The 15,706-nt window shown below is 38.2% G+C and overlaps 1 protein-coding gene across 6 annotated transcripts in view; it reads left to right on the top strand.

Moving 5' to 3' along the window:
• Nucleotides 1–5: 5 nt before the first annotated feature.
• LOC309440700 (putative oxidoreductase ZK1290.5) overlaps nt 6–15,706 on the top strand; it is a 49,541-nt gene continuing 33,840 nt past the window's right edge. For 3 of the 6 annotated variants that reach the window (XM_082054672.1, XM_082054670.1, XM_082054671.1), the window contains exons 1-2: nt 6–207; nt 15,349–15,597. In XM_082054672.1, coding sequence (XP_081910798.1) covers nt 105–207; nt 15,349–15,597 — 352 coding nt within the window. In that variant the 5' untranslated portion in view covers nt 6–104. The remainder of the gene's footprint in view (nt 208–15,348; nt 15,598–15,706) is intronic. The other 3 variants (XM_082054667.1, XM_082054668.1, XM_082054669.1) reach the window with 3 other exon arrangements.

Below are 15,706 nucleotides of genomic sequence, written 5' to 3'. Positions count from 1 at the left end.
CCGCCCGGCCGCATCCCCGCTCCTCCTCCCGCTCACACGGCCCGGCCGCAGGGGCTGCCGGGAGTTGTGGTCCCTGTGACGGCTGCGGGCAGCGGCCGTTGAGCATGGCGGCGGCGGCGGCGGCGGCGGCAGTGGAGGGGGGCGGGGCGCGCGTCTGTCCCGCGCTGCCGCTCGCGAGCGGCCGGAGCATCCCGGTGCTGGGGCTCGGTAAGTGCCGGGGCTCGGTAAGTGCCGGGGCTCGGTAAGTGCCGGGGCGGGCGCGGCCGGAACTGGCGCCCGAGACGCCTCCCTCTGAGAGACGTCGTGAGGTGTCGGGGTCACCGCAAGGCCGGGCCGGCTCGGCGGGGTTGGCTGTGCTGTTGGCCCGGGCCTGAGCCCCCTGAGGGGTCCGCGCGGCCGCCAGGGGCAGGTTTGTTCCCGGTGAATCTGCGCGGGCCCGTTACACGGGCCCTGAGGGGCTCCTGCTGCCGCCTGCAGCAACAGGTGCTTTGCTGCTTGGGAGCACCAACCCCTCATTTTGCTTCCACAAAGGTATCAGTCGGTGCTTTGGTGTTTTCTTTATTTTTTTTTTTCCTCTTCTGAGGCTTGGGAGCAGACTTCTTTTTAAAACGGGCTTTCAAGCCTGAATTAATCTTATTGAAAGTTTTTTTGTTGGCTGCACCTGTTGCCGTCGAAAGCCTGTGTGGGAGCCTTGGCATCATGTTAGGGTCAGAGGCCTGCGCGAACTTCGTGCCTTGTGGCTGCAGGAACACATGAACTGTGCGTATGGGGAAGGAATTCAGAGGCTGTTAAACCCTGGCACTGGATCAGAATCTGATGTGTGAAGATTTTTTTTAACCATTTTTTTAATTATAATTTTTTCTTCTTGAAATCCAAGGTTTGGTGACATATTGAAGTTTATCACGCTAATGATTTTGGCTATTGCTCATACAAATGTGTATGAAGTTTTAAATATGTTTTTAGGAGAAAAAAATTGCCTGGAAATATTAAAATGCAAAGGGTAATTAGCTTTTTTATCATTCACATTTAGATTTATTGTTGATTGTGCAGTGAGAAGTTCTGCAATAGAATTGGTTAAACTCTTAACAAGTTTGCTTTTTAAAATGTGAATAAAAAATTAGAAGTCCTTATAAGACTGTTAGTTGCTGGCAATGCTAGTGATAGTTCAGGAAAGCTATTGCATTCAATCCTAGCAAAACAAGGCTACAGGGCAACCGGAATACACTCTTGCAGTGCGAACTTGGGTATGAAAGTGTCTGTGAAATTTGAAAGATTTTGTTTTGTTTTGTTTTTTCCACAAGGCAAGAAAAGGATTGATTTTTCCTCTGTGCTTTTGAGAAAAGTGTTTTCTTTTTTCTGAACTGTAGATGGTATAAACCCAAGACTGGCATACAGCAAAATCCTTCTTTTAGTTGTACATAGGAATATCGGGTTTATACTCTTCTGAATTCCAAATCCATTAAATTGGTGGATTTGTTAACAATTCCAAAAGCCAAACTATTAAATGATTAAAGGCCATTTTTCCAAGTCAGCACAGGATGATGTGAGCAGAGGAGGGTTAATATCAGTAATTATGTGGTGTCAGAGCACTGTCCATGCTGTACACGTAACAGGTAAAGTCACCATTAACTCTCCCAACATGTAGGAGTGCCTCGAAGGTGGCCCGCAAACAGGCAACCACGCACATACCAATGACCATTGCATACTTGACCATGTCTTTTGGGGCTTTCTTGAATAGTTGTCTTTTTGTATAGTTGACGTTGTAAAAGTACGTTAATTTATCTCTTGAGTAAAGCCTCAGATTCTTTGGCACAGTATTTGAGCATCTCTTTCCATCTCTTCTTAAGAGTCTTTCCAGAAGCTGCTTTCATTCATAACATATTCTAAAACATGAATACCCTTCCCAATCTGTTTTTCATGATGCAATTTTATTGTGGGTCAATTTGATATCCCATATTTTCCATTATTTTACATAAATATACAAATCAAAGGCACTTATGTTTTTTGTCCGTGGCACTGTACTTAATCAGTCACACAAGTATCAAGCTAAGCTATAAAATAAAATGACCCTTTTGTCCTTTTCATCATTAGCCTATGAGTGTGTATTGACTTCAGAGCAATTATTTAGGATTTTCATTAGTATAAAGGAGAACAAAATTTGAGCTGTTGTATTTAGAGTGTATTAAGCCACTTAAGTCAATAAGAGTTGGCCTTTGATTTTAATAAGGCTGTTTTTCATCCAGAAACACTAAGTGGATAGAACTTGTAATGTGTGTTTCAAAGTACCAAAAGTAATTTGAGTTGCACATATTGGTTTAAAAGTCTTATCAACTCAGCATCATCAGCCAAAAGATTTTTTAAAAATAATTTTAAAGTATACAAAATGTTGGTAACTGCATTTATCATGTATTCATGTGCATACACATGTTGATAAACACATAGAATGCGCATGCCCAATGTATGAATTAGTTATTTCAGTATCTATTAACCTTAAGAATGCTTGATACAGCTGTCCCTTACATAGTACCTATATAATGAGCAAAAAGGCCTATGTTGTTCAAAAGTTTTTTTACTTCACTTGCCTATTCTTGTCTTGCTAGAGTAACACTTGTCATATTGTTTAAACATTCTGCAGCTTTTTGAGGATCTTGTAATAGATAGGAACCAGCCATGTAGTTTTAAGAAGTCCTTGATACATACTGCAAAACATAGCAGGTTTAGGAAAGGGGGGTGAAGCTCAGGACTCACCATGCTTGCATTTGTGGTCCAGCTATGAATACCATGATATTCAGCCTAATACAATGGGATCTTTATCAATGGTAGGTGTTCCCACTTAACTACCCTTTTACAAATTAATAGCTTCTTTTTGTTACAGCCTTACTGCATTAACTAATGTTTGAAGTGCAAAAAAATTCCCCAGGATTTGTGATTTGGTTGTTTCTTTGTCATTTCTTATCCCTCTAAAATGCAGATACAGTTGTTATCTATGAAAAGTCATCTTCGAGAGAACAGATACGTATGATGTCTCTGTTGCTAGATAATCTTTCTAAAAGCTTCAGAGAGAGATAAATATGCTAAGAGGGTTGCAACTATCCAGTCATGTCAGCTGGAAGGCAGCTCAGATAGGCATGCAAGTATTTCCAGGTGATGAAACCCTTTCATAGTATATGAGGGCTGGAGTAGGGGACATATAACATGTTTCTCAGCCAGAATATGTTACTTGAGAGAGCTCAACAGTAGCCTAGGATAGCATTCTCTCAAAAAGATCTGTTCTTCCTGTTCAAGCTTCAGTTGTCGAAAGGTGGGCGGTAGTGTTTTATTAACTGTTTGTTTTTAATGATTTTTTTCCCTGTCACAGCTACTTTGGCTTCCAAATTCGTATAGGAAAAGTTCAGTAAGTTAGTTAAGGTTTGATGCAGAAAGGGAGACGGAAAGGAAGGAGGTTGTGATCTTTCATTAGGTTACCATTCTCTTTCTGATGCTCTGCGCTCACACAAAGTGTTCTTGGTGAGGACGATCAATTTCCACTAAAATCTCTAGTGAAAAAAATGGATTTGTACACCAGACAAATTTTGCACACTACATAACCTTATGATCAGTCTGAAAGGTCACTTGGAATAACATGACAAATTCTGTACATCCGAAATTCTGTATTTACTTAGATACATATTCATACTCTGTTGTATCTGTCTTGTGTCCAGCAGAAAGAAAAGTCGTTGAGCAGTGGTAAGACAAGCAGACTTTCCTGAGACACCTACCAATTGTTATAAAGCAGTCACCTTTGTGTTAGAAATATGCTGTATAGCTGAAGTTTTCATTAACAAATAAAAGTCATCTGTATCTTGCTTATTGTATGATTCTAAAAACTATTGATAGCTTTCAATTCTAATAATTGTGTTAGTCAATATTATTCACATGCAGAGATTCAGGCATGTTTATGGTCGATGGTAATTTTAATTACAAAGGCTGCTTTCAACTAGGACAGGCTTAAGTCTAAAATTAATTGCTATTTTGGCCCTAATACTTGATACAGAGAGTACATCACCTCATAGTGGCTTTAGATTGCTTTAGAAAATTGATACATTCACTGTCTTGCTAATAAAATAGCTATAATTTCTTTCCATATTTGCAAGACTTTATTAGTGGTTTAGAAATACAGAGCAAATAACTGATATAAAATGACACTCTTTTGAATTTGGTGTATAACACTTTTTCATAGGAGCTACATGTATCTGAGAATCACATACTTTGTGAGTCTTTGTACTATAGTAGAGAATTACCTAGTCTTATATTGTCTAACTACAGGATATCAGGATATTTAGTGTTTATCTAAAGCAGCATCCTCAAAAATGCATCACTTGTCAAAATAGTACACGTGAAATCATCCTCTTCAGGCTTTGGAAGAAAAATGCGTACAGTTTGTACTGTTCATGCTCATGTCTGTTAAGCAGGAAGCCCCCACTTAGAAAGTTGTCACTTCCTCTTTTTCTTGAAGTCTGAGGGGTAAAAATGCTACCCTCTAAAGCGTTTGGATAGAATTTTGTAGCACAAGGGCTTTTCTTCCTGTAACTGAAATATTAGGAAATGTTTTCAAGGTTGTGTGCTGAATGGTTACATTCAGCATGACATCACTCTCCGTTGGAAGGCTTTGTGATGTGAGAGAAACTTGATGAAGTCTCTTAGTGGTAAAAGTATTTGTTTTCGTGAAATTTACCAACATACTTCTCTGCCTGTTTTATTCTATTAAAAAAAAATGCTGTGTGTTGTGGTTTAACCCCAGCCTGCAACTTAGACCAGAGTAGCCTCTCACTCACACCCCCCCACCTGGGAGAAAACCAAAAAGGAAGGGAGAAGCTCGTGTGCTGAGATAAGAACAGTTTTATAAGGCAACAAAAATAATAATACTATACTACTACAACTAGTAATAATAACATATAAAATAAGTGATACTCAATGCAAACTCCATCTGCACTGAACAGCCACTCCTGGAAAGCAGAGCACCCTGGTCCCAAACAGCTGATCCCAGCAAGAGAGCAAAAAGGCAAAGAGGCCAAAAGCTAACTGCAAAGCAGCAGAATAGCAAAAGGCCAAATTCTGATGGAACTCCAAATACAGCAGAACGGAACCAAATTCCCAAATGGAACTCAACCAGAACAGAACTACTTAGCCGGAAAAGCTAACTCCAGTTATATACTGAGCATGACACTAATGGTAGGGAATATTTATTTGACAAGCTGGATGTCAGTCTAGGTGCTGTCCCATTATTCTGCCTCCCAGCTGCTATTTTGTACCTGTAGCTGGACAATTCAGGAGTCCTTGATACAGCCAAGATATCAGTGAGTTCTTACATTCTTTTCATCCCAACTCCAAAACATAGCCCAGCTACTGAAAGAAAGAAGTTAGCTATTCTCAGGCAGAGCATGGGAAACCTAGTATGTTATCTCATTATTCTCACAGCAAATCCAAACCAAAAGACTCTGCTAGCTACTAATAAGAAAAGTTTCTAAAATGAAGAAAAATTAACTCAATTTTAGTCAAACCAGCACAACTGTATTATGAAAGTTCCACAAAACAGCAATTATAGACATCTCTTCAGGCCTGTTCTGGCTCTCTCTACTGACTGCCCTTGACATGGTGGTTGCATTCCCATTAGAAGATAGGCTTTTTGGTTGGTTTTGTTTCATGGGGAGAGGGACAGCCATAATGAAATTCAGAGGGTTGGTCAAGTAGTATGTGATTTCCTGAGAAGATGTGCTGGTGATACAAAAAAATCATAAAATGTTTTGTGTAAAGTTGCTTTCTGTGTAATCTTTGGAGTAGCTAGAATTAATAACAGCTTAATGAGATAAGAAGTTCTCTAATGATCCCTTCCTATTAAAGTATAACATTAATTTCCTGCTTGTTTGGGAAGGGGCTTCAGGACAGGCAATTACTAAACAAAATAATCAAGTCTTTATACTCATTGTGCCTTACCCATGCCACACACAGTGAGTATTTTACTAGTAGTAATGATGTTCTTTTCAGAAGACCATTCAAGAATGGACAGTGCCATTATGTTAGGCACTGTAACTGGGAAAGGAGGCAGGTACTGCTCGAGCAGTTTCTAGTCAAATAGCCAAAGCCTGGGAGGAATAAAAATCAATTCCAATAAAAGATACTATGTCAGTTAACTTACAACTATCTTGCTTAAATTGCATTTTTACTGTATTTGTTAGTATGTTGCAGTACTAACATGGTAAAATCATACATACATACACATGAAGTCCCTCCATACTCAAGAGAAACATTAAAATCTCTGTCCTCATTTCAGGGTGTTCCATAGGTAAGATTCCTGATAATTCAGCAGTAGCTTTATCTAAGTAAATAAATTGTAAAAGTGTTTACTGACTTCACTGATTGCATTGTTTAGGACATTGCATCATTTGCATTGCAACTACACAAAGACTTCTTTTGTTGTTCCCAGTTCTTTTCACAACAAGTAGAATTTTTCTGGAGAAAAACAGAATCGGATTACTCCACTTCCATTACATCAGGTTGTGTTGATTTTGGTGTTTTGCGGAGGAAAGTTACTTTTTTTTTTTTTGGGGGGGGGGGGGGGCGGGGGAGAGGTTTGTGGGTTTTTTGGTGGTTGTTTGGTTTTGTTTCTTTTCATTGAAATGCTACATATAACTTGAATCTTAATGCTGAGTGGAAGTATTTTAACATTTCCTTCCATGATGTATTACTAATCCAGTTACCTACTTCTTAATAATTAATCTCAGAGTTGCTCATATTTATTCTTAAACTTAGCTGTGGTCAAAAAAGACCCAGTCTGTTGCGATTGTAATCAAATAAGATCTTGCTTTTCAAATCAATGGCAGCAGAATCAAGCCTTCACTTTTTGTCATTCTCCGCTGTTACTGCCTTTTTTAATTCATGGCTCTTGTTTCTTCATGGCTTCAGTTCTTAAAGAAATTTATGGACTGGTGGTCCTGATACCAAGACCTATGGCACACCCCCCTATTAATCTTATAGTGTAATAAGAATCGGCTGTTTATTTCTTCCCTTTGTTTTATGTCTCAACCATTTTTTTATTCCGTTGGGACTTGGCTTCTCACCCATGGTTACCAAGTTGCCTTAAATAGCCTCTTGTGATGAACAAAATGCCATGTCTATAAATCTTTCTGTCTCAATTCATCCACCGTTTCAGTAGATCCATCCTTGAGAAGTTGTACTTGAGCTTTGAGGGCCTGCAGATATTTAACTTCTCTCATGTACAAAACGTGGCCATATTCCAGGGAGCTGTGTATTTGTAGACAGTGGAGCAAAGCGTTGTCCTCTCCTAACCTGACTAAACCTGCTGAGCTTCCACCTTCCTTGCTTGCTTCTAACTTCACCTAATTCCAGTCTGGTGGTGTTTTATTCCTTAAAAAAGACTGACTGCTATACAGATGTTGTTTTAAAGGGTACCAGTAAATACACGTGGGGCAAAATACTACACCAATTTTTGCTTATATCAGACTGTATGCAGTACAGAATTTCTTTTTTTCCCCCTGGAGGAAATTGCTACTTTGTCTCTGCTCTGTGCATCTACAAATCTATGAAGTCAGCTTTTTGTATTTTTGCTTGGGATTTTTCCTTATTTATATTTTGATACATGAACGGTGATTTAATAGCAGAAAGATATCTTCCTTTCTCATGCTGGATTCTTTTTGGTAAACACCCTGTTGCTGATGTGATGCAGATTAATTTTAAATGTCCATCACTAAGTCTAAGTAAAAGGAAAATAAAAAAGGTTTATATCACTGTTAAATAATTAAAACCTTTTACCAGTATAAGCAGAGGCACTTTATGCGTATGCTTTCAAATTTCCTGTTGCCATTAATACTTTTAAATCCTACAAGCTTAATTGCCCACTGGATGAACAAGTTATTTGTAACCAATTTGAAATGAGTAGAGAAGCAAACTCCAGTGTGTTTAACTTGCATCATGTTTCTGTAATGTAAATAAGTGATACCAAACTTTGTTAGGGAAAAAAAGAAAGCTGACTTTTATCTCTCGGCCTTCATGTAGCAGATTTTAGTCATCATACCTTTTTTTCTTTGCCAGAGCTCCATAGCATAGTTTTGGCAGCACTGAATGGTGATGTTATGTGCTGCTGTAACCTACACTGCTGTAGTTCCTCATGCCTCCAAATGGGGAGGAGGGAGGTACCGATTCCTAAACTTTCTTCAGTTCTTTTAATGTTTATGCCAAGTACCTCCAGCACAGAGAGTGATACAAAATCCTTGTTACTGGGGGAGAGGTGAGAGAACAGAGAAAGCCATCTTTGTGGCTTGACATCAGTTTCATAACTGGAAGGTCTGTTCCCCAGGCTTAACGCCTGAATAGAAGTGCTTTGCATTCTAATAAATACTGTTGTAAGGTTGAATGTGCAGTGTGAGAGGAAGAGCTACAAGAAATGTTGTTTGCTTTGGAAACCTTGAGAAAATACATTTTAAACTTAGGTGATGTATGGGAAAAAAAGAAGGCATCTGATCAGAAACATTATTTTTCAGTTTTAGTTTGCACTACAGAAAACTGGGTTGCTACCATCCTTTGAATTCATGAATGCAATTAGTTGGCAGTGGGACACTGCAAGTCTCAGACCTTTCAGTGTCACATGATATTGCAGGATCTTGTCATGAGTCACGGATGCTCTTACTCTGCGAGTGGTCTGGTGTCATGGTTTAACCCTAGCCAGCAACTCAGCTCCACAAAGCTGCTCACTCAGTCCCTCCTGGTGGGATGAGGGAGAGGATCGGAAGGGTAAAAGTGAGAAAACTTGTGGGTTGAGATAAAGGCGGTTTAATAGGTACAGCAAAAGTGGCGCATGTGAGCAAAGCAAAACAAGGGATTCGTTCACCACTTGCAATGGGCAGGCAGGTGCTCACCCATCTCTAGGAAAGCAGGGCTCTCTAGCAGTTACTTGGGAAGACAAATGCTGTTAACTCCAAACATCTCCCTCTTTCTTCTCCTTCCCCCAAAATAAATACCTCAGACCATATGATGTCACACTCGGTATCCCTCTGGTCAGTTGGGATCAGCTGACCCAGCTCTGTGCACCCCCAGCCTGCTCACTGGTGGGGCAGTATGAGGAGCAGAAAAGATCTGGGCTCTGTGTAACCACTGCTCAGAGGTAACTGAAACATCCCTGTGTTATCAGCACTGTTTCCAGCACACATCCAAAACACAGACCCATACCAGCTACTGTGAAGAAAATTAACTCCCAGCCAAAACCAGCACATCTGGTAGGTGTAAAGGGCACGGCTATGATGCCAAAAATTAGCCATCAGCTTGAGTGTCATCTTGAATTAGGATCTTACAATGGTGAGCTGTTGTACATACATTTTCAACTTGTAAGCTACAAGTCACTATATATTGCAGTTGTATTTATTTTTTTTTCTATAATATCTTTACAATATTTAAGCGTTTTTGAATTATCGGTCTACACTTTTTTAAAAATTGCTGTCCCTCAACTGTATGTTGATTATACTTAATTGTAAATTATTTACATAACACTTATTTTTAAGTCAAACTTTCAAAGCAGGAATTATTCTGATAATGCCCTACTTAGGTACAGAGTGTCGACTTAATACTTTCTTTTGATTTTTCTTTTTCATGGAAGTTGTTTGGACAAGGAAGAAATGGTCACAGGTCTCTTATTTATTGTGAAGTATTTCCAAATGTCTAATGTTGTTAATCAATTAATGTAATCTCTATCAGATAGAGTAGTTTAAAGAGATGTATTAAAGGCGAAGAAAATAAAATTAGTATTTTAATCAGTCTATTTGCTGTACACATTACATATCCTTATTAGTTATGAAGGTAAAAGTTCTATCAAGGTATGATAAGCACTGGAAATAACTTCAGTTGAGTTAACAAAGGGAATAGAATGAAAATCATTTAAAACTGCTTCACACCAGCAATTCTTTGTGCACTATTAACTGCTAAGATCTAGTCACAAAACATTATTCTGAGGAGAAAAGGTTTAGTGAACCCTAGAAATTGGATTTGATTTATGCCAGAAAATCTGCCTTTTCACTGCTTGAGATTTCTATGGAAGGAAGCCACAGTCTTTTACCAAATGGTTTCTAAGGTAACATCTTATAGCAGAGCATCTGAAACCAATTTGGTTGTTAATGAGAAATAGTTCTCACGGTGGTGGGAAAGTGTGGAGTGAAAGAAAAGGCTTCAAGATTTGGCAGTCTGTCTGTAAAGGCATTTGAATAAATGTGTACTGCTGCTTCGCTTATGAAATTTCTATGTGGATTACACATTCATAATTGCTTTTCAAATGTATAGGTCACTTTCCAGAGCTTTCCTTCCCTATAAATTTAATTGAGAAGTTCTGCATGATAAAAATATTTGTGTACAAAAGCTGAATAATTTAAATAGCTGGCACTTTCCAGTGGAAATTGCTTTACTCCTACAGGAAAAATATTTGCATTTTTTGGGTGATAGTGTGTTTTTGCTGGCAGAAACACATTAGTGAATTGGTGCCATAATGGAGCCATCGCATCCCACTGATGATAGATGCTGCTTACAGACTTTCTGAGTGGCTTGTGGGACACATTCTGAGTAGTTGCTTTTATACATCCTTTTCTAGAGTTCTGACCAGATAAATGGTAGGTCAGTGATCAGAGATGTATGATCATTTTACAGCAGATTACTTGAAAATCATTTACAGTCAGAGCCTCTGTGGGATGGAGGGAATAGAGTGCTTCTGTCAACAATGGCTCACTGCCATTTCTTCCTTCCTCTCAGGAAGAGAGAAAACTGGCAATTCTGGCATCCCTTTCCCTGGATACATAATAAACATGTAATCGGTCTCTCTTACCCTGTTGCATTGTGGCAAGGCTGTATTTCTGCATTCTGTTCCTTGGTGCCTGTGCAGAGTTGCCCGAGTAGAATTGCAGAGTTTAAAATCATGCTTGCCTCCTTCTCTTCCTCATGTTATTGAATTCTATGAGCTTATTCTAACTGAGTAACATAGGAGAAAAACAGTCCCAGAGTGACCCCCTTGCACTAAGCAATGGATCATATTTAGGAAAAAAAAAATATTTAGAGGGAAAAAAAAAAAATACTAAAGTAAAACGTGCATATGAAGTAATATCCATAATTCAGATAGTTTTTACAGAAGTAAGAGAGAAATTTCATGGTAATCTCTAGACTTTATATAGGCCAGGTCTATTAACAGTGGTTTTTTTTAGCACAGTGATATTATTATTTAGGAACATTTAGGCAACATTTTATGTTTTATCATCAAATTTGCTTATAAGTGAAATCAAACTCTTTGACACCAAAAACTTTAATGTATTCATTAGATGCATTATGTGGCTGTAATGTTGAAATAATAGAAGTAAAACTAATAGAACACGGTATTTTGAGCCTCTTATGGCATACAATACCATATATACACAATGAGTATGTAAACATTAATAAAAGGATGTTTGAGCTTTTGCTTTCTTTACTTGAGCGATTACTTGGATATAAAATCAGCAAAGGAATGGGCATTTCTGTAGGTGTTTTGTTTGTCAGCTGTTTTAATTTAGTACTTGAGTACTCATGTCAGAAGAGCATTAATTTCTGATATGATCTCTAAGTATCCTGGCTGCAGCTTCTTAAACAGGAACTCTTCTAATCTAACTGATTCCATAGATTTCAAGTAGCCAAAGTTCTTCATGTCAAAGAATATTTTTATATATTCAGATAAATAATACTTTCACATTTCACAAAGATCAGAAAGGCACACTCCTCCACAAAGGGAGGGAGAAAGCAGGGAGAGAAAGTAGGTCCTGATTCTCTTTTGAAAAACTGCTGGTGCTTTGGATCTCTGTAGTTCTGCAGCTTCCGTGAAGGAGAACAGAAAGTTTAATGAGGCTGAGGGTCAGCTGAGATAGTGCATAAGGGGGGGTAGTGTTTTGGTTTGTTAGTTGTTTTGTATTTTTCTGGGAGAAGATTGAGGGGGGGATGTTGTTGATTTTGTCAGTTGGGGGGAGGGGGAGGTACATAGCTGATTGGTGTGGGGATTTTGGGTTTTTGGGGTGTTTGGTTAGTTGTGTTTTGTTTGCTGTGTGGGTGTTGGATTTTTTTTTTTTTTTTGTCCTTTCCTGTAGCAACCACATTGTGAACAGGATTCTGCCTTCCTAATAATCTTTGGAATGTTTTATGGATTGCCAGAGCATGTTTCTCATCCCAGTTTTGATAGAAGTGTTCTTTAGGATATCACGAAAGTGATGAGTAATCATAACAAAAACAACAACGTAACTAATTAAGCCTAGTTTTCAATAGATTTGTGTCCCTTGACCTGTCCATGTTTCCAGTGCAGTATCCTTGTCTCTCCCAGCCACTGCTTTTCACAAAATCTGTAGGAATGTAATTATCTCAGACATCTTCAGATCTGTCCAATTTGGGTTAGTTCAGTCAGAGAGAACAGTGCTATTTCCCTAGGAAAACAAGTTAAAATACTAGCTAAAAAATAGAGAGCTTTTCCCAACTTATTTGTATTTGATGTCATTTATTAAAAGTAATTCCTATTTTTTATCAGAGAATTCATATTAAGGCAATATTTTTGAAACTGTAAGGGGACAGAACAGGTGCTAGTTCATATTAATTTTAAATGTGAGATTAGATTTTGTTTTTAAATATACAGGTACAGTGTGAATTACATCTCTCTGAACAAAGAGCAATCCCAAACATGTGAGAATATTAATGTGTTCAAATAATGTTAAGTCTGGATTTAAAACATAACAAACTAGAAATATAAGTCATTCCACCTTCTTTTGTGAACCTTCTGCATCTATGAATTGTAAACATATTTAATCACATGAGTAAACACAAGAAAACTGTGATTTCTAAAGTCTATAAGCTGTTATGTTAGTAGCATAATTAACTTAGAAACCTGTTGTTCATTATTAAGTTGGCTTGCAGAGTGGCAATATTAAATAAATAAGTTTTCTTTTTAATTACTATCTAGTGCATCAGAACTGTTGTAGTTCTTTTTTAGGCACTGAAATTGAGATAATTCCCTCCAGACTGATCTTGATCTCTTTATTTCCCATGAAACAAGTGTGCATGCCATAACTGAATGGGGAACAATAACAAAATTATTCTGAATTTTCCTTCTTTCCCACTCTCTCCCTTTTAGTTAAAAGGGTTAAATTAAAAAAAAACTTGGTTGTCCTAAATGTTCTTACTGAAATCCATTATGCATGAAAAGAGTCTGAGTCCATTTGCAAGACCTCTAAATGAACTCCATTCATTCTGTGCTTAGAAATGTCCATTCAGCCAGAAACAGACACAATAGTTACAACATCATTTATTTGGCACCAATACCAGCTTATTAAAAGTGAAGGGATTTTTATTAAAAAGTGTAGTAATTTTTCTGTGGTGGTTATATAATTCTTTAATAAAATTCCTTTAGGATCTGAATAATGTACTAATTGCATATATATTCTTTACCCATAGTTGCAATGTACTAGGATTGCATTTATCTAAAATTCTAGAGCATGCATTAAAATTTTGAAATAGCTGTTTTGAAAGTGTAAAGTGATCTAGCTCTACTTACTTTGATGTAAAACAAGTTATAGGGACATTTATTTCTAGATAACTCAGAAATTAAGTCAATTATTATTCATAATTAATGACTATGGAGGAAAAAAGTTCTAAAGTTTTGTATTTTAAACCATTAAAACCTTCTTTACATTTGAAAGGTAAAATACTTATGATATGCATGTCAAAATTGTAGGAATATAGTAGTATAATTCTGTCATTTTAAAATCCATAAAGATAAGTCAAGAATTCAAGACTCCACATTTTGTAGGTCACAGACATGAAGTGGGGATTGTCCCGTTGTGATCAGTAGAGTGTACTGATCCGCAGTTGTATGTGTGTCACATCAGACCATAAGAGATCTTATTTTAGATGACTTGGAGTGCTGAACTAGATTACAGAGGTATCATTGGCTTTCCTTCCAAAATGAGGAATGAACAAAAATGATCAGCATTCAGGAGAGCCTGGCTTGCCTTACACACAAGTAGGACTTTTGTAATTTCTCCTTGTTCTTGCACGTGTTGGTAGGACGTGTGTGAGCAAGTCACGGACTGCCGTGGGCGTTCTCTCTCCAGTTCAGGCTGGGAGGTTCTAAGGATGAGCCTGAGGTAACTGTGTGTGTGTTTTCATTTGCTTCCTTTCTCTGGCAACCCGGGTGGCCATAGACACGTGTTAAATTCATAACATGCAGCTAGTGTTTGATGTAGAAATAAACCTTATGTTTGGAGGGAAAGAGGAGCAGCAGATACAAATTTCACTTTATATTCTTTTTCTTTAACCTGGAGTCCTTTATGTAGACTCAGCAGTGGCTGAAGACCCTGTTGCTGTCAATTGTCATAACTGTATGGGGCCCTCCTGAAGTCAGTGACGCAGCTGTCTGCTGTTGTTGATAGCGCTAAGGCCTTGAAGTACTAAGCACCATTTCAGAAGGTGGCTTTGGGAGCTGACTGGGACTGACTGAGCATTTCCTCCAACAAACTGTAGAAAATACTGTTTGTGGGAAGTGTGTGAGTGAGGGTGAATGGGTGAGGGGCTCATGGCAGGAAAAACAACTAACAGGAAAGGGTAAGTAGAAACATCATCCTTCTTGCTCTCAACCAGTTCTTTATCTGACGGTCCTCCTGCTGGTTGCTTTTCCTGCTGAGTCTCCTCCTCCTTCCGTCCCCCTGACATGCAAAATACACATCCAGTGAATACCTACACAATGCGAGTTACAGTACTTTGTTACTGAAACCCCTGTATGCCCATTCTGTAGCTCTTGTGTAGGATTCCATTGTTTTGGTTACTGCTGAGCTTGACATTATGGGAATTGCACCTGCGGTATGGCCTGGTCTGGAGTTGTACAATACAGTAATAACTTGAAGCTACCAGGAGTTCAGCAGAGTAAAGGTTTCAAAATATGCTTTCTGCAAAGTAAATAGCTTTTGAAGTTATATTTTATTTCTTATTGGTAATATTTTTGTCTGTAAATGCTGTGCTCCTATATGAAAATGAAGTGCCATATACTCATTTTCCATAAAATATGTGTTTTCTCTTTGATGGTCTTCCGCCTAACTTCTGAAATCACTTCTTTACAGTTAAATGCTGATGATATTTGATTTTGGTGGAGTTATTTCTGATCAGTGTCAGCATTCTGGCACTTCATGGTTTTTCCCAGCCTAGAAAAAAGAAGCTTCTGTGTCAACATACAAAAAAAGGAAAACAAAAATTAAAAAGAATAAAATACGTCCCTCACAATTCATGGCTGACAATTCACTTCTGATTTTGTTTATTTAGGTACTTCCCATCAAGGTGGCTATTCCCATGATGCTGTGGTCCATGCATTACAAAAATGTGGCATTCGTCATATTGACACAGCAAAAAGATATGGCTGTGAATCCCTCCTCCAAAAGGCCATTAAAGAGAGTGATGTGAAGCGAGAAGACCTCTGGATAACTACCAAACTATGGCATAGTGATTATGGCTATGAAAACACCAAAAAAGCCTGCTTGGAGTCATGTGAACGACTTGGGGTTGAATATCTTGGTATGAATCTTCATATATAGCTCATTTATTGTGCATTCCATGTGAGTATTTGCAAAGATTAATGAATTCCTGAAAAAAAGATGTAGAACAGATAGATCACAGAAACCAA

The sequence above is a fragment of the Streptopelia decaocto genome (genome assembly GCF_964273445.1).
Source record: "Streptopelia decaocto genome assembly, chromosome: 5".
Taxonomy (NCBI): Eukaryota; Metazoa; Chordata; class Aves; order Columbiformes; family Columbidae; genus Streptopelia; species Streptopelia decaocto.
The sequence above is the reverse complement of the archived record's forward strand: the minus strand, read 5'-3'. Positions and strand labels throughout refer to the sequence as shown.